Genomic DNA, 25,357 nt, shown 5'->3' with positions numbered 1-25,357 from the left:
TCATTTTGTTTCATTATGACAAAAGCAAGGGTATTTGCATTATTAGTTCTTAATTGCTTTCCAAGTAATATCATTGTTGACACTAAAGGATTCGTTGAAAACTCTGTGACGTTATTATCATGTCAAGGAGCTTTTGTTCTGTTCCAGTAACCTAAAAATCTAAGGGTTCGTTGTATAAGCTTTATTTGTAATGTGAAACATTTACTGGTCCCATGAAACCATTATTAGGAGCAAACAACCGAAAGCATGTCTTCCTGCACAGTTCTAGAGCATGAACCAAAAGCCACGGGCACAAATGATGAAGAGGAAGATGAGGGAGACCAGTTTGACTTTGACAGTGGAGACGAGATACCAGAAGCAGACAGGCAAGCCCTTGTGCCACCTCCTCCTGGTCCTGGAAACAGCACAGAGCACCAAGAGGCTCACGCCGTAGGTAAGTCAGGTGGTGTACTGTGCCTCCACTAGGCTAAAGAGCCAAGACTCATTATTGGATGCCTTTTCATGACAACGCAATAAAAATACTTGTAAAAAGAAGTTTGTAGGGGAATACTGTACAAGTGTTTTGAATATTCCTGCTAGTTACACCCATGGTAGATTTGACAAGACAAGTGGTCCTCACATGTAATTCCTGTGAGGTTTCGCATCCAAGTGTGACACCCAAAGCAATGGATTGGTCTCAGTCACAGTTCCATGCTAGAGGAAAACTTTATGCTCTTGCAGCTGTAGTGCTGTGTGGATGGCTTGAGATAAGTTGCTTTCACAGTCAAGCTTGCTGGTTGCTGATCTTAAGGTGATGTGAACAAAAATAAACAGAGCCTGAATGTGTGATTTTTTTTCATTTTTCTTTTTTTGTAATAAACAGAAGTTTTATTTTATTAAACTTTAAAACATTTGTTACAACACATGTAGGCATTCCCAGTGCTGAGGTGTAGTCTGGAAATCAGTGTATTCTGCTCAAACGGACAACAGCTGATTTTTCTGACTTTGATCCGATTTCCTTTTGTATGTGGAGACATTGTGTTCATGGCAGTAAAAGATGGGTAACTCTTTGGGTGACTGTGCAGTTTGACAACCTGGAACTTAAACACCACCTTTCACTGAAAATCTATTGCTCACGCACCCTTTTGTGAAGTTGTACTTACAACTTAGAAACTTCCGATTGCTTTAGAGGGGCCTTTGGTTCTGCTGTACCTCAGCTGTACCTCAGCTTGTCTCAAGAAGTAACAGAAACAGAAAATATTTTCAAAGAGAAAAACCTTGCAAATTATTTTTTTTTTCCCCTTTTCTAATAGGATACTTCCAGGACTGTTCTTTCAGGAGTATCTCTCCAGTGAACTTTTTCTTTCCTTGTGGCTATTCCTAAAATTTTTCTTGTATCTGTGTTTTTATGAGGTTCAAATTAATGTAGAATCCAGATTTTAACCTTCAGGGTTTAAAGCAAAAGAGGACCCTGGCTATTGTCAGAAACCCTCCTATTCAGAATTAAGAATCCAGTTATTGTTTTTCCATAGACATCCTTGTAACCCAGCTTGTTTTGCTTCTGTGGCGTTCCTCATCTGTAAAATGGGAAGGATAGCACTACTGTGTGGGAATTTTATGAATCAATAGATTGTAAGCAACTTCTATAGCAAGGAGCATGTCATTGCTCTTTGCAAATATCCTAAACAATATTAAACAGCTTGAATGGGTATGAAAAATAAGACCTTATTTTTTTTGTTAAATTTTTCAACTAAAGGGATTGATAATTTAGAAAACAGTGAGAAGCTACAAACATCGGAACCTGCTGCAGAAGCCACTCCAGCCAAAGTAAATCCGTACTCAGTCATAAATATTTCACCAATTCAAGAAAAGGATCCATCTTCATCACCAGAACCAAGTCCTCAAGATGAATGCGCAAGTCCGAACTTGTCTGTTGGATATTCTGTTCCTGTCCCCTGTGGTTATGCTGTGCCATCTAATTTACCTTTGATAATGCCAGCATACTCCAGTCCTGTCATAATACGCAGTGTTTCTGTAGATGAAGAAGGTACTGTATTTACACACCTTACTTTATTTGAAGGGGAATCCTTGTTTAAAAAAAAAAAGTTCATATGTGACTGTGCTTGCTGTGCTAGGGTTGAGATACTGAAGTAAAGATGTGTAAGAAAAGACCAAATGTACGCAGTCAGTTCTTTTTCAATCCTTCTTAAGTTGGTGACGCTTGAACTTTTATTTTGTGGCACTGTATTACAACATGTAGTACAAGGGAGGACTCCTGTCTTATCTTGCCATTAAGAATGATTAATGCTGATTCCCTTTTAATGTCATGAAATAGTTTCCAGAGCCATAGTTCAGTATTCAAGCCAAATATTTTTTCTCATACCTTATCATGCTTTATCTATGTCCTTTGTTCTTTAGTACAATTTTAAGACAGAAGAGGAAACTTGAAAGAGAAATAACTATAGATTATTACAGAAACAGGAACAATCCCTCATTTTGTAACTAGAATTGGCAAAGCCGACAACTTAATGTCAAGAGAGCAGAGGGAACAGAAAGCTCCCCATATTCTGCCTTTTTTGTCTTTCTTGTAACTTGAATATACTGTTCTTCAGTATCACAAAGATACTGTGATACTGTGAATACATTTGCTTTTACTTGCCAATATTCCTAATGGCGGCAGACAGCAAAGGCTGGAAAAAAAGTATCACAGTACATGGAATTACAGTAGCATTGCTGCCTATCTGAAGAACAGTATATTCAAGTTATAAGAAAGGCAGAATATGGGGAGCTTTCTGTTCCCTCTGCTCTCTTGACATTCGTGGGGTTGTTACTACCTGTAGAGGAATGTAGGTTTGAGAGACTAGAATTAAATGCGTCAGACATTGTGATTTCCTCTTAAACAGCTCTTATAACAAATTGCTGTCTCTGAATTATTTCATTTGCATAGTAGATAGCGTGAAGAAACTTCTAGTTTTTCTTTTTGAGGCATGTTTGTTTGGGAATAAAAATGTTGTGCAGAAGTAGATAATTCATTAGTAATGAACTAGTAAAATAAGTTTTTTATGCTAAAATGTACTGTTTGAATCACACTGATGTTTTATTGTTCTATTCTAAGCGTTTGGGTTTTTTTAAATTTTTTTTCTTTTTGTACTTAGCAGGTACACAGTCAGCAACTGAAGAATGTCATTGTAATTCTGGAAACTCAGAGAAGCCTCAAAATAGGTGATTGCCCGTTCAGCATGTTTTAATCTTCTGTAAAACCTTAATTTCTAAGAGGGCTTAGATTTAATCAATCAAATATTTTATTTTTCTACTGTGACACTTTCATGTTTGTTTATTTTAATTTTCTTAACTCCTTCACTCTGGTTGCCTACCAAAATCAGCACTGGCTGAGGTATTGCATCTACAACCATGCATGACATTTTTGAAGGAACCTAGGTTTAATTTCTGTAGAGTCATAGCAATGTCAGCTGCAACAAGCTGCTGGAGATCTCATAGCCTGGCCTGCTGCTTTCAGCAGGACTGCTGCCAACACGCCGTGAAATCAACCGTGGCCTTGGTAGATGGACTTTAAAAATCTCAAAGGATGGAGGTGCTGCAGCTTTCCAGGGCAGTCTTCCCTGCCGTACAACCCTTTGGTGAATTCTTTTTCCCTAATGTCCAAATACTCCAAATATACAGTTCGATGACCATTCCCCTTTGTGTATCATTGACACAGGGGAAAAAAAAGAAGCAAACCCCAAAACAAACCAGAAAAAACAAACCAACCAAAACCTTCCATCACCTCCATAGCTGCTGTATCTTTCACACAGTTGCAACTGCTTTCGAATCACCCTGTGGCATCCTTTTCACCAGACTAAATAAGCTCCATATCTTCTGCCTCTTTTCTTGTAGGCCATGTGCTTTAGTTTCTGACTTCAATTTCTGCATGTCTCTCTAGAGGTGTTTTCAATTTCTCCAACCCCTCTAGAAGAGGGGCGCTGGGAAGCCAGAACTGGACACGCTACTGCAGGTTCAGCCTCACCAGCACCAACCAGAGGAGAACAGCTTTGACAAGCCCAATAGTTCCTGATGTAGCCCAAAATATCTTTACTCTTATGTACAGTGAAAGAACAAATCTCAATTCACTGCTTTCTGAGAGAGTGTTTCTGTGTTCTGGTAGAAGAATTCAAAAGCAAAATATTTCTTGAGTCTGAAGGGAAGTGTTTTCAATTTCTTGACTGAAATTGTTGGACTGTTAAATAGATTAATAATCTCCCAATTACATACTGAAGCAGTGTTTTTGAGTAATCGGCAACCTCAGAGTGTGAACTGGAAGGCAGCAAGATATTTATGATGTTCACAGTTATTCAAAAACATTGTGGTGTATCTTTTAATGCTTTTGTTTTATGGCCTTTTTTTCAAGTGAAGATAACCAGGCCAAGAGAGAGGATGATGCTCTGGCCAAGTGGGTTGCAGATCCTGCAAATACAGCATGGATGGAAAGTAAGTATCAGTGAGTACTGAAGCACAACTATAGAAGAAGGTCAGTTTTGAAGTTGTGATCAACAATGTGCATTTATCTATATGCACACACACACACACACATATATATATATATATATATATTACGGGAATGTCCATGTTCACTTTTCTTGTATTTTTTTTTAAGACATGTTCCAGAACTAAGTTATACCAGTAAAATTTTTCAGTAGCATAATAAAATTGTGTATTTTAAAGTAAATTTAACATACAGTTTTCCATGGAGTGCCTTTTTGAGTCTATGGGATCACTTGTCACTGTCTTAAGGAAATATTTTGGCTCTGTCAATACATGTCCAGTGGAAATTTGCTCATGTTCAGAGTCTTCTCTGTGGCTGTGTATGAAATTGTTCTTCTCATGCAGTAATTGCCAAATAAGTTATTGGAGAAGGTGGAAGAGAACAAATTGCCACTTTTTCTTAGTTTGTGCCCTTGGCTGGCAGCTGCATTTTACACCAGAACAGAGACTGAGTGGTTTGAGGACAGGCAATCCTGCCTGTTCTCAGCTGTTTCCACGGGGCTGGAGGTTCATCTTATATGTCACTTGAAGTGACTGAAGATTTACATCCTTATCCTGCCTCTTAATGTACAATAATGATCATTACATTATTTAGTTTTGTTATTTTTAAAAAAAAGTCTATTAAGCTTCTCTGCAGCCATTTAATAAGGCAATGAGCAGCCTCTGACAATCACAGAACATACCATAGCACTGTAAAAAGAAGAGAGAAATGTTGGCTGTTGAATTGAATTTCAGTTTTCAGGCTACCAAAGGTTTGCATAAACAGTACAGATAAAACCGTGAAAATACCTTATACTGTTTTTGTGCATTATTGCATTATTTGAATGATGATTAGATGTACTAGCAAAATGTTAGTGGAGAATGAATCATATCTCCATCTTATTCATATGTGCCAATATAACCAAAATAGGATATTTTGGTTGGAAGGAACCTACAATGATCATCTAGTCAATATGCCTGACCACTTTAGGGCTGACCAGAAGCTGAAGCATGTTATTAAGGGCATTGTCCAAATGCCTCTTAAACACTGTGTGTTGGCTCCATTAAAATTTTTGGGCGTTTCTCATTTTTTTTCTTCTGTTTTGCTTTTAGACCCTGATGAAGTAATCTATGATGATGTGCCAAGAGAAAATTCAGACTCTGAACCAGGTTTGAGGTCTTTGTAATACAGACCACATTGAAAACAATGTGAAGTGGAATTATGTACATGTATACTTAATAAATACGTTCGTTAAGTACCTAAAATAAACATAAATGTAAAACACTGTGTCAATAATTGGTAGGTCTTAAAAAGTTTAGAGTTAAACTAACTCTTGAAAAAGACTTTATCTCAGCAGGTCTTCTAGACAGCTCTTTTCAGAAGCTGAATTCTGCTGTATTCTGTAGATATTGTCCCAAATGCTCAAGTATTCTATATATTAGAGAATTACAGTGTTGGATGTTGTAGCTTTAGTGATCTAAACTAGGCAAGGTAGGCAGCAAAAGGGTGTGTTTAAATAGTTAAATAAGGTATTATAATGCATCATTGTCATGGTTATGCAGAGAACTCTGTTCTTGAAAGTCCCCCTTCAACATAAAAGTACTTGATATAACAGATGGAAGAGGAGATTCAGAGCGGCTGTTTACCATCCTGATCGTGACTCTACAGAAATGTTTTGTTTCAGCTTTGTGGAGTGGTCCAGCTCCTGATGGAGTGACCATGTTTGGAAGGGACAGAATAGATCCTTCAGTAGTTACTGGAGCCAAGGTTTTACCTGTACTATGAATGGTGGAGCTGGGGCTCAGGAAGCTTATTTCAATGAGTTCTTTGCTCAGATTTGTTTTGCAGTTTTTGGTTATAGTGGAGACAGTACTTAAAGCTTGGTTGTTACTGACTGATTTTTGTGTTTGAGTGGATTAGCCTATTAGGAACTTGGCATTTACTTGTCATGGGACTCAGAGGATGCAGATGTTTGATAGTGAAGTTGTTAATGATTTGAGAAAACACTTAAGCTTTCTTGGGTGAAAACCACATTTATCTTGAAAGCTCTAACATTTTCATTTCTTGTCCATAGTGGTGTACAGGCAAGGTGTTTTACAAATTATTAACGGATTTTGTTTCGTTTATTATTTGAAAGTATGATGTTGCATTCATTACTTGAATGCTTTTATTACTGTAAGGTTCCTCAGAGGACTGTGCTGCTCTGGGCACCGTAACTGCTCAGTCAGGAAACATGTACACCAAGGCCAGGAGGATGAGCTGGGGAGGAATGTGGGACATGGAGCAAAGCCCTGCTGAGAATTTGGTCAGAATTTTCAGCTTAACCCAGAAGATATTAACTACAATTTTGGCTTTCTGTTTTTTTTTTTTTTTTCCAGAGACATTGAAAAATTCATCTTTGTACATTCACAATGTTGATGTTTATTTATTGTGCATTTTGTCAGGGAGACACCACTGTTCCAAAAAAAATTGTAGCCAGGGCTCAGTCTACATTAGCACAGGGACAAGATACATCCACCAAATCACTGGGTATAGCCTGCTCCAATACTAGTATTGCAAACTTTTGCCTTATATAAGTCTTGACTTATTTTGGCTATGATGATTCTCTTAAATTATTTGCTGTGCTAGATTTCCACTAAAATGTCTTCTTCAGTAAGTGTATTTTAAGGACAATCTCAATATGCATAGAAGTTTAAAAAAATAATTGTTAAAATTTTATTCTTCCGAGTTAGAGGACATTCCTTGGTCTTAATTCTAAATAACTTAATTGATGATTATATTAAAATTTTATTATTGATCACAATGTAGTTTTTAAATCACAGAATCCAAGGTTTACGCGAATGTGTAAAACACATCAGCTTTTCTTTCGAGTACAACTTTTTTCTCAATTTAAATAAAACTTCAGTCTTAAAAATGAAAGCACAACTTCTGATTACTGAATTTAGTATGAGACAGCTTTAAATGAAGCATTGCAACCCCTGACAATAGGGATCCCTGGCAGAAGTGTCCATACTTCTCTACTTGTGATGATGAATGATGCTGCATGTAGAGTGTATGCTTGTTTCCTGATAAGTAATTGGCACTAATAAATTTCCATTTTGTTTGGAATCAGTTTGTCTTAATTGACATCTGTGCTAATGAAAAGAGCTGTGTCTCTAACAGGCGATACTTTGGTCAGCCTTTTCAATATAGCTTTTTATATCTTGAAAAGGTTAGTACTTCAAGTTCTTAGATTAGATTACGAGCAATCTAACCTGCAAATATGACTGGTGGAATTGCAAGAATGACAAGTCATAATATTATAGTGTAACATGTTTCTTGCTACTTCGGTCTTATCTCTTCTGCTTGATGCAGTGACATTTTCGCTTGATTCTTGTAATGTTTTAGCATTTGTCATTTGGACTGATGATGAAGATGTTCCTAGGGACAAATGGCAAGCTTGCAAATGACAGGATGCACCTTCTCAGTACACATGTGTGTTCACAGCTACAGTTTGAACTTCCTTTGAGTTTCTTCTAAAATGTGCTGTAGGTTTTGGACGAAATGGTGTAGTTTGAGTAGGGCGTGTTTTTAAAAGGATTGGGACAGTGTATCCATAACACTGTCCTCTTTTAGTTCTCTGCTTCAACAGATTCAGCCTACTTTGAATATAGAATTTAATTCACATTTTAGAATGTTCATACAAAAATCTAAACAGTTCATTATAATATGTCCTGAATAAGTTTTTTGGTGCCTAAACAAACGGAAATTTCAGTGTAGCTTTTTTATTTTGGTTTAATTCTTGCAGAGGAAATGATTTATGATGACGTTGAAAATGGTGATGATGGTGGAAACAGCTCACTGGAATATGGGTGGAGTTCAAGTGAGTTTGAAAGCTATGAAGAACAGAGTGATTCTGAGTGTAAAAATGGAATTCCCAGCTCTTTTTTGCGAGGCAACCACAAGAGACATGTATGTATCCCACGGTGCTGCTCAGCCATTGAGGTTATCCTGATTTCCAGCACTTGCCTTTCTCACCTGTGTTTCCATTCTCCTCAATCCAGTTTCAAATGCCAACAGCCTCTTTTTAAAGGAGACGTGAGTCAGTGTGGGAGTGACAGTCCAGAACAAAATGTGACAAGGAAAAGATGGAAATATTAAACAGAAGCCCCTTAAAAAAAAGAAATAACTCAAATTGGATAAAAGTGTAATTAAAAATTAGATTGTTTTTGCTTGTGGGTGGTTCCTCACCTTTTCTTCTTTTGCAGCTGCTGGATTAGTGTAAGTGGTAAATGAGCATGGAAAATAATGTGAAGAACAAATGGGGGTAAGCCTGACAAGACTTGAAGTTTTGGGATCCATCAGATGCTCAAAAGTCACAAAACAGTTTGCCAGCGTTCCCTACCTGTCTGTCTTAGATCTGTATCACTTTGGCTGTTTGCAGGTGACTGACCTTTAAAAAAAAAAAAAGTTTTTTGTGATCAAAGAGAGGTCTGTACTATTTATTAAGGAGGGAATAGAGGTGATGTGATAAAAAGGACGCATCTGTGAGACATCTCTGGTGCAGTATCTTGGGCTACATGTGTTCCGCGGGAGGCAGGAAGACCCTGGCAGTGTGGGTACTACCCTTGCTGCATCTCTCTGATTGCCAGTCGGAGGAGCCCCAGATGCACATGTTCCTGCTCCTTCAGCTCCTCTCCTGCCCTCCTGGCCTTTCTGTGAGAGGGACATCTTGTCTGGGACCTGGGCAGCCTCCTGCTGCTGGTGTCCAGCTCTGGGTGTTTGGAGGATGGGGATGTGGAGCAGGGAGGACAAGATGGGCTGGGCTCAGTGCCCAGAGTCACTGCCAAATCCTCATGGCCCCAGGTGTGTGCTGGTTGGGAACAGACACCCAAGAACCACTTCACAGCTGTGTGCTGTTACCTGCCCAGCACCCGTGGCTGGAGGATGCAGGGTAGTGGCCAGGGTGTTCTTCCGTGGGACCCTCATCTTCATTTTGCAGGTTTCTTGCCTTGATAAGAATAAAAGCCTCACTGTCTGTGTTTCCCTCCAGTACACATTATCTGCTCTCCCCTCACCTCCATCTTTGCTGCCTGTCCTTTGGAAATCAGGGAGTGAGCCATTAACTGCAAGACTTGAGCCCACCCAAATCAGCACTTAGTAAGCCAAGAGCTAATCATCTGGTTTTGTTTTAGTTTTGTCCTGACCAGAACAAGTTTAAGCTATTGCAGCTGTTTCTTTCTGGGGAGTTTTTTAACCGGACTAAGAAAACAGGTGTGGGGTGTTTTGTTTTGTTTTGTGTTTTAGTTTGTTTGTGTGTGGTGTTTTTTTTGTTTTGTTTTGTTTTTTTTTAATACCTTTGTAAGAGGCTTGGAAATAACTTGGCATGTAACTTGTAACATGCCTGTTGGTTTGTTATTTTTCTTTTTTCTAATCTTTTCCTGTTATCTGTAGCTTCAGCTTTAGTCGTAGTCATAATAATTGATTTTTCACATGTGCACAAAGCAAGGTTTAAAGCCATTTTTAAAATGCTTGTAAGTATACTTTGGTCTGTCACAGGAAACTGTGGGCAGTGGGTTGAGCGTGACAGTGCCAGGATGAGGTACAGAGTGTCTGAGCACGAGATGGAAGAGTGGTGGGAGGAGAGGCCTGTGCTCTGGGGTCCTGCCGTGCAGCCGGCTTGTAACAAAAGATTTTGAGGATTCCCTTGTGAGTGAGGAGGCTAGGAACATATTAGTTGGTGGATGGTGAAGTCAGAGAGGCTGCAGTACCTGAATGGGTTGCTTGGAGGTGAAGTCATAGAGAAGGGGTTTGGCAGAGAGTGAGGAAAGACAGAAACTCAAGGATTGCTGAGAAACCACTCCACTTCGTACCTATTCTCTGTATCCATTCCTTGCACTTTTGCTTCTCTTCAGGTCTCATGATGGATGTTACAGTATTTTCCCAGCACATCTCCTTCTATAGTCTGTCAGAGCCCATGAGGGACTTTGTTTTTTATTATTTTTTCTGTCCGTTGATAAATATGGGGAGGTTGGAGGTAGGATTTTTAACTGAAGTGCTGGCATGACTTCCCTCAAAGTCACTTTTTTACTATGACTTCTGATTATTTTTTTTTGTTTTGAAATGAGAAGCCTTTTGTGCTATTAAATGTTTCTAGTTTGTGAACCAGATGCTTTCCTAATTATACTGCTGTAACGCCAGAATCATTGTGTTGGAGGTAATCACATCCTGACCCAGCTGAGTGAAGCTAAATGCCAGACCTGCCCCTTTGTTTTCAGCTCAGTAGGCCTGCTCTTTCCTGATGCTTTCATCTCTTGCCAAATAACTCTGTTGATATCAAGCTGAGGGTTTTTCCATTGGACTTCTACTATAGGGCATACAAAATTTTTAATTTTTTTAAATTTTTCTTTTCTTTCTAGTTACACGTTAGCCTCTTTTATCTGGCTTTCTCAAAACGTTTAACAAATGTTAATTGGTATTCCAGAGCATTTCTCCAGGACAATTTTCTTACCTTTCAAATGGATATATTAATGTACAAGATGGTTACATCTATGGTCATGCAATGAGGCTGTGACAGAGCTGAGGAAACTGTGCTTCCCTATTCTCCTGAACTTGGGAATTCCAGGGCTGTGCCTCCTCCCCTGTTAGTGTCTCCTTGCCCAACTCACTGGCACTATTCATCTTGATCATCTTGGGTGCCAATGACCTCTGTGGGTTTTTCAGTGCTTGAGAATGTTTCTGATTCACCATTTTGAAGGATAGCCAGAAATATATTCGCTAGGGTTTGTGCTCCACCAAATGATCCCCTTGGGTAAAGCTGATCCATTGTTTCCTTATGTTTTGTAAGAGATCATAATTAATACACACTTATCTTAGACTACGTGACTTTGTCCTTCTTTACATAGTTGCCAGCATAGTGTGAAGGTGCCTGGTTGAGTTTCAGGAGTGCAGCGGTGTGCAGGAGTGATGGTCTGTTAATTCCCCTAAATGATAATGTTCCCTCAGTTGTCTCTGTATCAGCAGGTAGAATGGGCAATGTGCATGATATACCTGAGTACTTTAGCATGGAGTTTGCACTACAGGCTTTTTGAAAAGATTGTGTCTTTTTGTACACTGTAGCTTTCTCATGACCTAACGCGTTTAAAGGAGCATTATGAAAAAAAGATGAAAGATTTGATGGCAAACACTGTGGGAGCAGTAGAGATTCAGCAACTAAAGCAAAAACATGAGCTGAAGGTAGTGTAGTAGATTTTTTTGTGACTAGCTATGTTTAAATGATTGCTTTTCCAACACAGACAATGTTGTCTTTTTTCTTTTAATAATAACTTGAAAAAGTGGACAATAATTTGTATGCAATGAGTGCTAAATGTGCTGAATTATTATGAAGTTTGTCTTAAAAGTGCTTCATCGAGGACCTTTCCTCATGCTTATTTTTAACAGTAACAGTTTTGGAAGGTGAGATGGGGCATCGTCCTGCCCTGCTGATGGGTGCCCTTGTCCCTGAGGCTGAGCCAGGTGTGCAGCCCCGGGAGCTCTGCAGGGCTGGCCTGGCCCTGGCCCCCCGGCCATGTGGGGTGAGGTTGCGGCTGTGGGGATCTCCGTGCTTTGCTTTTTGAATGGAGCCGGTATAAGGAGGCTGTGTTTTTGCTAAAAGCTTCAGTTCAAACTCAGAAATTGCCTTGTTGCAGCAAGACAGCTTTGTTTGTGTTCTGATGTCACTGATGATGTCAGCACAGCTCTGACAGTAGTGGGGATTTTTTGCCTTCATGAGACGTTGGGAGAACAAAAATATGAAGCATATTTTTTAATAAAGATTTCCTAGCAAAACAGCACTTTTGGCTCTTAATGACCTGTTTATAGTATTTATTTGTTATATAACGTAAAGCTGAGCACTTGAGATTATTTGAGTTCAGATGTTTGCAAAGGATTCTTAAGTGTTTCTGCTACTTTAGGCTTGCATACAATATTGGCATGAAGTAGGTCTCTTTCTCTAGGTTTGATTTTATTAGGGAAAAGTACAGATGCTTAGATCTGAGCTTTGATGGAGCTGTGTACTTGCTGTATAGTCCTTTGACTTTGGGCTATATTTATAGCCTAATCTACTTGACAGCGTTATTTTTAAAGATATTTTGATCAAAAGTATTTTGCATGTTAAGTTCAAACGTGTTCCTATTATTCACTGAACATGTAGACTGTATTTTTTATCTTACAGATGCAAAAGCTGATGAGAGCTGCTAGAGAAGGTACCAAAGATGGACTTGAAAAGACAAAAGCAGCTGTGAAAAAGGGTCGTTCTTTCATTAGAACAAAATCTTTTATTTCTCAAGGTATGTACAAATTATATTGTGTTTGTTACTCTCTTTAGTAGCTACTGAGAAAGGAAGTGAATGGCATAGCAGGTGTTTGTACTGGGAGCTGAGTACTGGATACATGAAATCAACTTTTTATAGCAAGAAAGTATGGTATGATCACTTCAGAAGACATTATTGTCAATGCATCTGGAGTAGTTTTAGGTCTGGGGCAAGAACCTGAGTAACCTGAGAAACCTGATGACCACAGAGAAGGGTCCACTTCACAACAACAACAAAAAAGCCCTCCAAACACTGTCATAGATACCATCTAGGTATTGGTATACAAGAATACAGCAATTACGTTAAGGGACCAAATCTGTCCAGTGTCCTCCATTAAGTAACTCTGACTGTCTGGGAAGTCTGCTGTTATGATATGGTTCTCAGTGATGTGATAGCTGACGATTTAAAGTTTTTTGTGACAAGGGATAACAAATACTTTCTGTGCTTAAGAGTGGTAGTAGGGGAAGAGACTTCTGCTTTATCACAATTTGGTGGTTTTTGATGAAATCTGAGTTTATATTGGGGAAACAAAATATGGTCTAAAATCAAAAAGCTAAAAGTATTTGTGTTCTTTTTCTGGTTAAGTACAAATATCAACCCTCTGTCATGAGCCTCAGCAGCAGTCCACAGTTAATTTTTGCAAGAGGCAGCAGGTAGTAATTGAATACAAACTTATTTATTTTCCAGGATAGGTCTGAGAGGCAATATGCCTTTCTGCTCAAGTTTCCACCCAGCTAATTGAATGGTTGTAACTTCAGACATTACAGAACTACAGTTTTAGGAAGCTGAAGCCACAAAGCTGGAACAACACATTTTTAGTGAGCAAGCTAATGTAAAGCTGCATCCTGTCTGTAAGGACCAGGATGCATCTCACATCCCTGTAAAGGCTTCTGACTGCTTCTGGACCTCACAGACAGAAGATATAAAGTTACTTGCACAAACTTCAGTGATCAAAAATGTGTCTTTAACTTATTGCTGTTGCACAGGAGAAAATTACCTGCTTCAGCAGGGCAGTATTACAGTGGACATGGCATTCTTTCTTCTGCTTCTAGAGGTTAGGTGGCAGACACAGGATATCTCTGGATGGTTTCATCCCTTAGCTGCTTACCAGATCTATAGGAAGCTGGTTACAAATTTGTCAAATAAACTCATGAATTCCTTCCAGCCAGCAGACCTGCTCCCCTTACTTCTCTTTTTGCTCTAAGACATGGTTTTGAATACTGGTTCTTTTTTGATCTCTCCTCTGCTTGTGTCTGGCTGCCTACTGCCACCTATCACTGCACTTTGGTGATACTTTTTGCATAAAATTAGTATGTAGAGAGCAATGCAGAATCCCTTACTCTCGTTTCTGATGAAAACCAACATTTTGGTACATTTGGTTTCTTATTTTATTTCAGTTATGAAAGCGTGTATGGAGTTTTTTGAGTTGAATCGTATTATTTGGTGTGTTTAATTCCTTCTCAAAGGTAATTTATTTAAAAATTGTTGACCTTGGAGCCACAGTACTTTATCCTGGGTTGTCATGTCCTGCACTCTGGGCAGCCCTGTTCTCCTGGCAATGAAGAGGGAGTAGAGGTCGAGCAAAAGATGCATAGGCTGTCTCCTGCTATGTGGATTTTAGGATTTTGAGATACCTTCGAAAGATGTCCTGTATTAGAGCGCCTGTCAGTGGTGGTATTTGTGATTTCATAGGTGATATAGAAGAGTTGGGAAATTTCTTTTGTTTGATAAGAGAAAAATAAGACTGTGGTGTAATTACTGGATAATAGGATCTTAATTTTGTTGTTGTTTTTTTTTTTTCCTACTTTCTATATATGTGTTGTAAAAAGTTGACATTTTGGCTATTCAATTACTTGTAGATCATAGATCATCATGTCTAGAAGAAGAAGAGCTCAGTTTATTTATTGATGTGGACTGTATGCATACAGAAGCAATTATGACTCCTATGCCTGAAGGATTATCACAGCAGCAGGTAATAGGCTTTTGGAAATATGGTCTTCTGTCTCTTCTATCTCCCCTTCTGCTCCACCTCAGTGGCTCCCAGGTGCTTAGCACTTCAAACATATTGATGTTTAACACAAATTGAGTGAACATCAAATTCAGGACTGTATAAGTAGTTTTTTGAAAACTGGTATGTGTGGATATAGTTGCATAAGTCCTGAATTCAGCCAGAGATGCAAAATTCTGTATTGCATTGTAAAATAATATATAATAATTATATTGTTTCACTATCCGAACACTTAAACTAAATGTGATGGGTTTGAGTGAAGAAGAAAACAGTTTAAACATTTTTATTGAGCCAGAAGACATTGCTCCAGGTGCTCCAGGATTTCTATTTTAAATGTAGATAATATCCTGTATAGTCTCTGAATCTTAAGGTTTTTTCTGATTAAAAAACAAACAAACTTGTCCCAAATAAATTCAAGTCTACAGAAGGAATATATTTTGCTGTTTTCCACCTTAACCTCTATAGTCACTGCAGAAACCACTTCAAAAAACAGTGAAATCAGCATCAGTTAGAAATTTGGCTGCAAATAAATCCTGTGGGCTCATGTTACTTTGTTGTTACAGTAAATAATAACTATATGAAAGTTTTGTAGCTTCTTGTGATGTCAAGTCATGTTAGTACCTTCAGAAAATGAGTAAAAAAGAAATCACTTTAAGAGTCCGTTGTGGAGAATGGTACAAGATTTTTGGTTTGCATGGTGAGGCTTATTTTTGTAATGTATTTAGCACAGTGAAGTGCTAGTCTTGTAACAATGCAACTACCAAACTGTGTTATGTTACTGTAAGATTTCATTGTACTGTAAGATCTTGGCATCAATCTGAATGCTGTCTTTTCCTGCTTTCCAAACAGAGGGTTGAGAATTTGTGTGTGTTTGTCATTTTTTTTTGTTTGGTTGGTTTTGGATTTGGTGTAGGGGGGCATTGGGGTTTTTTTAGGGAGTTTAAAAAAAGTACCCTCTTTTGGAAAAACAGAGTGGTCTTAGTTTGGAGCAAACTAGTCATCACTATGTGGGTCATGATGTATGTTGCTTATCGACTCAGGAGGAGCTGCCCAAGTGTGCAGGAATGGAGGTAGGAAAGCCAAAGCTCAGCTGGAGCTGGTCAGGTGTGAAGGGCAAAAACAAAAGGTTTCTTACAGCGCTGTTGGCAGCAAAAAGAAAGCTAAGAAAAACACAGATCTGGGGCTCGGTGGGGCAGGGACCTTGTGACAAAGGGTACTCAGTGCTGCCTTTACCTCAGCTTTTACTGGTGAGATTTGTCCTCAGGCCTCCAAAAGTCCTGAGCCCAGAGGCGGGTCCTGCTGGGGTGAGGCAAGACCTGCAGTTAGGGCGTGCTGAGGCCAGTTAGACATATGGATGTCAATGGGACCAGAGGGGATGGATTTAAGGATGCGGAGGGTAAGGCCTTTCTCTGTTGTCTGGAAAAAAGTAAATGTCACACTATCATTCTCAAGATGAGCAAGGAGGAGGATCCAGGCTGGCCTCATCTCAGTGCCTGAGAAGCTGGTGGAGCAGATCTTCCTGGGACCTATGTCTGTGTTCAGAAGGACAGGAGGGTGATCGGGAACAGTCAGCATAGAGGGACCAGAGTCCATTTGTGCCTGGCCAGCCTGAGTCCCTTGGAGATCACTTTCTGAGGCATGCAGCAGAGGATGTCATTTACCTCTGGTTTAGGAAGACTTTCAGCAGCTTCCTGAAGCACCTTTGTAGCTGCATAGGTGAGATATCATTATTATGGTTGGACTAGAAGGTGAGTGGTAAACAGGTGAGGACACCATGCTCAAACAGCTGTAGTCCATGGTAGAAAGTCCCAGCGGGTGGCCAGTGTTAGTGGTGTCCGTCAGGAGTGGACACACATCCCATGATGTTTAGTGCCTATATTAATGATCTGAATGCATGCTGCAGTGCACGTTTGGAGGCAATACCAAATTGGAGGGGTGCAGCAGGCCACATGTGAGAGAGTGGGGCTGCTGGTCAGTGTGGCTTTGGTGGGCTGAAGGTGACAGAAAAGCTCGAGCAGCTCCACAGAGGCCAAGCCAAGTGCTGGCTCTGAGACAGAGTCACCCTGTGCCGTGGAGCAGCCCTGGGCATCCCGCTGGAGAGGTGGAGGCCAGGGGCCCCTGCTCACCCCATGGCTCCTAGTGGATGAGCTGTACCCATGAATATGCTGGTTTTAAACACCAGGTGGCACAACAGCTTTTGTTTAAACCTACTGTCTGCTTAAATACTGTGTCCTGCCTTGGGTCTTGATTGCGATAGCTTTTGCTTTGTTTTAACACTGGGACCTGAATTCTTAGGGTAAGTTGTGTGTTTGTATGCTACTGTTACTAGCAAAAATGTGAACATAAATGTAAGACTTGCATACAAGTCTCTCATAAATTCTGTGTATCTGTTGCAATAGCCCGTAGGCACTACTAAGTATCTATTTGTGTATTATGGAGCCTGAAAAAAACATTTTCTACAGATGTTTATTCTTTTCAGAAGAATTAACTGTGACTAACAGTGGAGTTAGTATCCTTTACCAGAGCAGCTGATACATAATACCAAATAAGACACTGCTAAATCCATTCTAAACTCATATTAGACACAACTAATTTTACCACAAGAATCTTTAAGGGAGGCCTCAGAAAGTTTTGAAGTCTTCCTTTGAAATGCCAGTACTTGAAAGAAAATCCTTGCATAACTTGCACTTAACTTAATAATGCAAAATACAAGTGTGGAGAATTAAAGAAGGCCGTGGGCATCAGGAGCAGAAAGAATCAACTCTGAGATTTGAGTTTCATGGCCATTTAGGCTGGCTTAAAGTAGCAAAAGAAGCAGTTCTGCCTTCCCTTGTAGTTGTGGGGAGCGGTTTGATCTTGCCTCTGTGTGGTTTTCTTTCTTAGTCCTGCTTTTGAAATCCCTGGGATGAGCTGGATTAGGCGATGGATTTGGGTGACAACAAATCCTTGAAACAAGCAAGAAATGTAATCAATAACCATAAGAAGTTTAAATTTTAGCCCAAATCGGTTCCCCAGTCCTTCCTGTCATGTCACCAGCACATGCTGCTTTGTCCTTCAGGTTACTCCTAGTAAATTTATAAAACATTGAAAAAAGAAAAGACTGATTTTAGATAAGTTGATATGTATTTTGTTGAAGCAAATCACCAAAGTAGCCAACATAATCTATTTCTTTTATTATTGACATTGATACCTAAATTTATACATCTAAAATTAAAATACAAGTTTCAAAAGTAAAGCTTGAAATTGCAACAGTCAAAAAGATTATAGATATAGATACAATAGCTATTGTGTTCTTTAAAATAAATAATTTTACAGTAATGGTAAATTTGATTACTTTTGAAGAGGTATGCTGTTATTTTATTGCAGTTCCAGTGTTGAAATTGCTTTGTGTTTTCTTAATGTGAGAATTTTATCATCAGCATTCCCAACTATGATGAACGTGTTACCAAATTAGAGCTTCAGACAAAACTTTGTTTCTTCAACAGGTTGTGAGAAGGTATATTTTGGGCTCTGTAGTTGACAGTGAGAAGAATTACGTGGATGCTCTCAAAAGAATCCTGGAGGTACCTTAATATGTTTTGCATGTTATAATTTGGAAATTTGAAAAATAGTGAAATCCGTAAAGAATCTGTAGTATGACTCACATAGGTTTTACTAAAGATGCTTCATGCCAAATGCTGAGAGATTTTTTGTGTATATACTGTTACATAAGTTGGGTTTTTTTCTGCTTTTAGAAGACCTTTTCTGCTTGTTTATTAAAATCTTTTTATGTTGTGGTTTTGTTTTGTTTTGTTTTCCCCACAGCAATACGAGAAGCCCCTTTCAGATATGGAACCAAAATTACTGAGTGAAAGAAAACTCAAAATGGTCTTTTATCGACTTAAGGAAATTCTTCAGTGCCATTCAATGTTTCAGATTGCGCTGGCGAGTCGTGTATCTGAGTGGGACTCTGTTGAAATGATTGGTGATGTCTTTGTTGCTTCAGTAAGCAAATGCACCTGAACAGATAATCTGTTTTTATTTTAGGCTTGTCATTCCATCACCATATCTCTGTCTAACTTGCCCACTTTATTCCCATATTCTCCAATGCCTGTGGTGACTGTCAGAGTGTGTTTGTACCATCCTGGTAAGGAAACAGACACCAACATGTGTCTGGCTTGGTGGGCAGAGATAAAAGGATTGTGGGCAAAATTTGCAGGCTTTGATCAAGCTTTCAGACATTTAGCTAAACAGTTTATTTTTCTGAGGAAACAGAGATTCACAAATTCACCAAAATTAAGGTGAAACTGAGGCTCAGCAACTCTTAAAAAGTAGGTAGTCATATATAGTGTGTTTATTTGGAGTAGAAAAAGCCTACAGTAGGTGATGTCCTGAATTCCTGGATTTCAGCTGAGCCTGGGGGGGCAGGTGAAGAGTATTTGTAAAATACTTTTCCACCCTTAATGGAAGCCCATCTGGTAAAGGACTGAACTAGCCACTGCTTGAAATTAGAGAAAACAAGAAGTGGCCTTGGTTGATGGTAAGGCATTTTTCCCAGTCCGAGTGTGGACAGAAAAAGCTGCCTACCTGCTGCTTTGAGTACTTTGTTTTGTTGCCACCCCGCTGCTGGAAATTGTCACCTTTTCATGCCTGCTGTAGGAGAGCTGGGATCTGTATCTCTGAGTGCTCTGAACTCATTCCAGTCAAAGTGAAAGGGTTACTAAAGACTTACTGTTTAAAGCAAACCTGTCTTGTTTTGACGGAAACACATTACGTAGCATTAATGACCAGCTCTGCAGATGAGAGGGACAAAATTACTATGGAGGCAATGAGCAATGATCTTACCCCTCACATGGCTACACAATCTATCCCCTTTCCTGAAGCTGAAGATGGGGCATGAAGGCCCTGGCACTTCACTGGTTTGCCAAATCTGAAAGATAGGCAGCAGTGAGATGATCAGCACATCTCGGCAGCTACTTTGACTCTCAGTTGATGCCCTTTGATTGCCCATAGTCCCCAGGCTCTGCCCTCATGTCATAGCCAAGATGAAGCTATTTCTGTAAATTTACATTTTGCAATTCACAGCTGTTACATCTTTAGGTTTCCAATCTGTCTTCTACAGAAAGGTTATTTTGGGCAACACCGGTATTTCTGTAGATCTAGTACTGACTAGGCCAAGCAAAACCCTTAGCTCCAAACTGGGCAAGTCCTTAATAGTCAGAGGTTTAGATAGTTATGCTTTTGGGGATCTTTTGTATTTACAGTTAAAGTTTACCCTTTTATGTTTTCAGTTTTCTAAATCTATTGTATTGGATGCGTACAGCGAGTATGTGAACAACTTCAGTACAGCAGTAGGAATTCTCAAGAAGACATGTGCCACCAAACCTGCATTTTTAGACTTCTTGAAGGTGAGTTTGTTCAATCCTAAGCCAGCTGGATTTATGATATAATTTATACTGTCTTGTTTATAAGTTAGGAAGAAATTTGACTGCTGATTCTATATATTGTGTGACTATTTTAAGGACTTTGGTTTTATGTTTTATGGGTTTGGCACAAAGAAATCCCCAGAGAATTCACTTCCACTACTATATTTTCAGAATAATATGATATTATATCTAGGATGTATTTTGAAATGCATAGTGGTTTTGTTGTTGCTCAGATCAGTTTATTGGTGTTTGCATGTACTGTACTTAGCAAAATATTGGGATTCTCTCAAAGCAGATGAGTTTCGAATAATAGTTCACCATCTGTGGCTTCTTCTTATTTGGGTTTTATTGTACTTCTAAATTCTTTATTGTGTTGTGCAGAGCAGCATAACTAGATTTCTGTTCCACAACAATCTCCTAGTATTTTGAAAATCATGTTTCCAATTTGGAGTTAAAATTGAAAGTTTTTGTGCAGAAAGCATATTACCCTGATGAATATGATGCTTCTGGTGACGTGCATTAAGGGTCTGGTACATGCAATTGAAGTGCTGTGAATCCCTAGAGATGGTACCTTGCAGAGGGTGCACAAAATCTGTTTCAAGGCTTTTAGGTTGCCTGTGATGCTACTGAGAGCCTGGAAGCTCTGCTTGTCCCATTCCCAGAGAGTCCTGGATTGAGTTGTGCTTCAGAGCTGCCACCCCATCAGGTCTGGTGCAGTGGACCACCGAACACTGAAACTGGGTGTCCTAGACAAGCTAAATAGAGAAGCCCTCAGGTTGCAGAGAGGGTGGTTGCAGGGAGGCTGATTCCTAATCTGTCTCCAGGTCTTAGAATTAACTGACAACTGTTTGGAGTGTAGCCAGCACTACAAAGGGTTATATTATGGAAGCCACAAAGATCAAACTTCTGTAGTGAGTGTGTAGTCACTTCATACCTCTCACGCTGTTAAAAACCCGTTGTTCCAATAGAGGCATAACTTACGCTTCTCATCATTGTTTGTCATTGCTGGCATCAGCGCTGCTCAGAGCTGGGAGCTCAGAACTGAACTCTGAGGACAGAAGACATTTCTGCACATTCCTTTTTTTTTTTGCCTATCAGCAATGAAGACCGGAATCTTCACTGCTGCTGTTGCGGGGGGGAAGTGTTTGTGGAGATATGTATGGAAACAAATTGTTGTGACGCTGATAGTTGTAGCAATAAATAGCAATTTAAGCACAACACAAGTTTAATTTTGTTTTTACTACTGAATATTTCCTCTGCCCTCTGTGTTTTGGGTTAGCTGTGATTCTGGCCAAAATATTTCCAAATGGTGAAAAGTCTTATACAAACAGGACTTTTCTGCATATGCAGATGAGATCTGTCTGGTTTTATCTGCCAGTCCCAAAAACCAAAATAATGGATTTTTACGTTTTTATTTCCAACTATAAATCAATGTTCTTTTCCTGAGTTTCTTTTAATAAAGAAAATGAAAATCTCTTTTTGTTTGCATGGCACTGAGATTATGATGTTTTCTTTAGATTTCCTTTTAAAAACACATAGGTAGAGATTTATATTCTCTTAGCCCCAAGAAACAGAGCAGCAATAGTAAATTACGACTATAAATCAACAGATCACTTACATTTTTCAAATATAAGACCATGAACAAGTACATTCCCTTTGTTGTGCTTGAAGTTAAGCAGATGTTTCAGGGCACTGTTTGTGTAAAAAGCATGAATGTGCTGTATTGAGATATATATATATGTAGGTGCTGCATTGCTGATGTGGCTTTATCCCAGCTGTATTTATTTAAGGAGATTTCAGTTCAGTGACATGCCATCATTTTATTAATGATTAAAAAAAATATTTAATATTTTTAAACAAAATCTTTCTAGTAAATGGAATCTTTATAGTACCACCGTTACAATTAATTTAAATGGCATAAAAGAATTTTCAGGAAATGTTTTCCTTTCATTCTGTATCTGACGGAAATACGCTCACCGTAGTAAACAGTGTGGTTTTTTTGCATTGCAGCAGTGCCAGGAGTCAAGCCCTGATCGTATTACACTGTATGGTTTAATGATGAAACCTATCCAGCGCTTTCCACAGTTCATTCTACTGTTGCAGGTAAATAATGTTTACCAAAGGGATGCTCTTGTTTCATTCTTATGTGCTTTGCTTGTGGGATTGCACGGTTGCTGTCTTCTGCTGGAGGAGCACACTCCCGTGGAAGTGACCGCTGGATCATGGGGAAATAACAAAGAAAAAGTTTCAGTGCATCATCATAATGTGCTGATCTTGTAGTCTGATTGCAGGGACAGGCAGTAAATACGCTGCAGGAAAATCTTAGTAAGGTAGATTTACTCTAGATTACTTGCTAGTTTATATTTACCTTGTAAGTCACTTTGCAGTAAAGCTGTAGTTCAAATGTGCTACTTTTTAATGTGAATTAGTTGGCTAATAACATTTCAAAACACCACTGGGAACTTTGTGGCATTACTTTACATTTAAGAAAAATACAAGAGGATGTAATTCCTGCCTTGGATGGTTTGGAATATATATGGGATGTGGAGCAAAAGTTCACTCTCTACCTGTTTATGTGGCTCACAGGACCCACTGGGGTGCATTGCAGCTTCCTTCTGACCCTGTTTTCCTTCCCATGCAGTCTGAGGATTTGACAGGGAGTCCTCAGGTCTCCTCTTAACAGGGAGTCGAGCTGTAGGGAAAGCACAGTTTGCCAGTGCAGACCACCCTGTGCTGTTTGTAACTCCTTGCAGGCCGCAGCAGGTCTGTCCCAGCGAGCACTACAGTTAACTGTGTTCTCTCTGGCAGGGGATTGGACTAGATGATCCTTCGAGGTCCCTTCCAATCCCTGACATTCTGTGAGTCTCAGAGGAGGACAGGCTTTGGGGTGCGGGTCCAGGGAGAAGGAGCAGTGGTGGTCGTGGTGGGAAAATGTGGGTAGCTAGTCATGAAGAGAGTTTTTGAGTTAGCAGAAGAAATGGAGTGTATTGCGGCAGGAAGCTGTAGTGAATATGTAGGGATTTTTAAGTGCTATGGGAAAGAAGCAAAAATTTCATTCATGCTGTTCCACTGCATGCTTAGAAAAGGAAAAGATTTTTAGAGGCTTTTTCAACCTCCATGAAGTAACATCTCCTACTTTGGAATGAGCATGCTGTCAGTGTTTTAATGAGGAATAATAATAGTAGTAAAGATAATACAATATTACAACAGTAAATATCAGAAAAGTTTAATTTAAAATCATTGTTTACAGACACATATGTGTCTTATTACTGATTTTCAAACTGTGTATATTTTTTAATTTCCCTTTACATTTGCATTTTTTTTTTACACTTATTTTCAAGTTCCTTTGCTGTACTTTATTCCTGCGAATAAGCAATATGTGACCCTGTTCAGTATATTTTTTAAGAACTATTAAAGTATTCAGGAAAATAAGCAATGTGCTGTCTAAATATTCATGAGGTGTTCATTTGCCTTGTTCTTTAGTAGTACTTGGGTAAAGAATGTAGCAATAACATTACATCCTGCAATCTTTTGAACTTGACTTTGAAATTAAATCTGATTTTTGAAATTTGTTTGTTTTATCACTTCCCCTCAGGATATGTTGAAGAACACTAATAAAGGACATCCCGACAGATTACCTCTACAGATGGCTCTTACAGAACTTGAAACACTGGCAGAGAAGTTAAATGAAAGAAAAAGGGATGCAGATCAGCGCTGTGAAATAAAACAAATAGCAAAAGCAATGAACGAACGTTATCTGAACAAGGTTAGGAAGTAAGAATGTGTGATGGAGACTTAGCATATTGTTAGTTTCTGAGCCTTGAGCAGTCTTTAGAACAGACACCAGAGATGCCTGAGGTTTTTCTGTAGAGCACAACAACATGGGGATATTCTAGTTGTAGGTGTGAGATGTGAGGGACCTCCAGGACTCGACAGGCTCACTGGTTAAACCACCGAGTGCTGGAGCAGGTGATGTGCTGAAATAGCAGCAGGAGTCATAGTGGTTTTTGGCAGTGCATAGATCAAGCTGCTTCCTCATCCTGTAGTAAAGTCTCATGCACACCTTCTCTTAAATTCAAAATTAAATTGTGAATTTATCCAGGAACTGAGGAGTTACTCCTGTATAAAGGAAGGAACCAGTTCCTTATACTGCAGTGCTTGTGACTGTGGAGCAGTTCAAGATATGCTGTTGAATGTGTCCAATATCTTCCTTGTTTTAAGGAACATCCCAGTATGTTTCATTCACTTATTCAGATCATTCAATAGAAATGCCCTTAAGGAACTGTAGAAGACATTCAGTAGGAAGGAAGTAACAGTCTTCTTAATTTGAACTTGTTCGTAGCTGTCTGTACTGTGGATATATGTATACTAGCCTTATTTGCATCATACATGTTCCTTCCTTTCCCATGAGTTGGGGCATAAGTACTTCAATTATTGCTTTCATGAAGTTACAGATGATTATACTGGACTCATTCTGGGATGGAGTAGTGGGGACATGCTGAAAGACAGCAAGGAATACTTTTGTGATACATGAAAACGTAGGTTTCAGGAAAAAGGTAGTCAACCAGAACATGGTTGTTTTAGGCTATTTATAAAAAATGGGATACTGAATTTCTATTCTAAGTGCATTAGAAGATGGATTCAGACATATCACTTTCTAGTTTTAATACTCCTGCTTCTTGAAGCAGCTACGAATCATCTATGAACGGTTGAAGGAGTTCAAGACACAGAATGTGTTTTTTAAATGGTGGTACATGTTTCATTTTGTTAGCCCATATAAACTGTAAAATCTTGTGTGTTCTGCACCAGGGGACAGATTAAGATATACCTGGATAGTCATTCCAAATCACGTAGGGCCCTGTGTGCCTTGTGACTTAATAGTTTTGGAACAGTACCAGGCAGGGTGAAACGGGTGGTAAAAAAGGTGAATAAATCGGAAAAACAGGTGAGTTACAGATCGCTCTGTTCTCTTGGCCGCTACGGAGGAGTATGTGACCTGTGAGGCACCAGTTCATGCTTGCACACAGTGTTGATACTCAGACCTCGAAGGCAAACAGCAGGAGCAACTCACACACTGTACATCATTTGTACACATTATGTTCTCGAGAGCTTGCGG

At 39.2% G+C, this 25,357-nt stretch overlaps 1 protein-coding gene across 7 annotated transcripts in view; it reads left to right on the top strand.

Moving 5' to 3' along the window:
- The window catches only part of ARHGEF10 (Rho guanine nucleotide exchange factor 10), a 116,239-nt gene that overhangs the window by 31,589 nt on the left and 59,293 nt on the right, over positions 1-25,357 (top strand). Inside the window, exons 3-16 of one of the 7 annotated variants that reach the window (XM_065834198.2) lie at positions 263-433; positions 1,736-2,026; positions 3,138-3,201; positions 4,385-4,464; positions 5,611-5,667; positions 8,286-8,449; positions 11,597-11,713; positions 12,690-12,804; positions 14,688-14,800; positions 18,322-18,399; positions 18,641-18,820; positions 20,107-20,223; positions 22,252-22,344; positions 23,837-24,007. In XM_065834198.2, the coding sequence (XP_065690270.2) occupies positions 263-433; positions 1,736-2,026; positions 3,138-3,201; positions 4,385-4,464; positions 5,611-5,667; positions 8,286-8,449; positions 11,597-11,713; positions 12,690-12,804; positions 14,688-14,800; positions 18,322-18,399; positions 18,641-18,820; positions 20,107-20,223; positions 22,252-22,344; positions 23,837-24,007 (1,811 nt within the window). Of the gene's footprint in view, positions 1-262; positions 434-1,735; positions 2,027-3,134; positions 3,202-4,384; positions 4,465-5,610; positions 5,668-8,285; positions 8,450-8,643; positions 8,922-11,596; positions 11,714-12,689; positions 12,805-14,687; positions 14,801-18,321; positions 18,400-18,640; positions 18,821-20,106; positions 20,224-22,251; positions 22,345-23,836; positions 24,008-25,357 lie in introns of those variants that run through there. The other 6 variants (XM_065834199.2, XM_065834197.2, XM_065834202.2 and 3 more) reach the window with 6 other exon arrangements.

The sequence above is a fragment of the Patagioenas fasciata genome, chromosome 3 (genome assembly GCF_037038585.1).
Source record: "Patagioenas fasciata isolate bPatFas1 chromosome 3, bPatFas1.hap1, whole genome shotgun sequence".
NCBI classification, from domain to species: domain Eukaryota; kingdom Metazoa; phylum Chordata; class Aves; order Columbiformes; family Columbidae; genus Patagioenas; species Patagioenas fasciata.
This window is presented reverse-complemented; position numbering and strand designations above follow the sequence as displayed.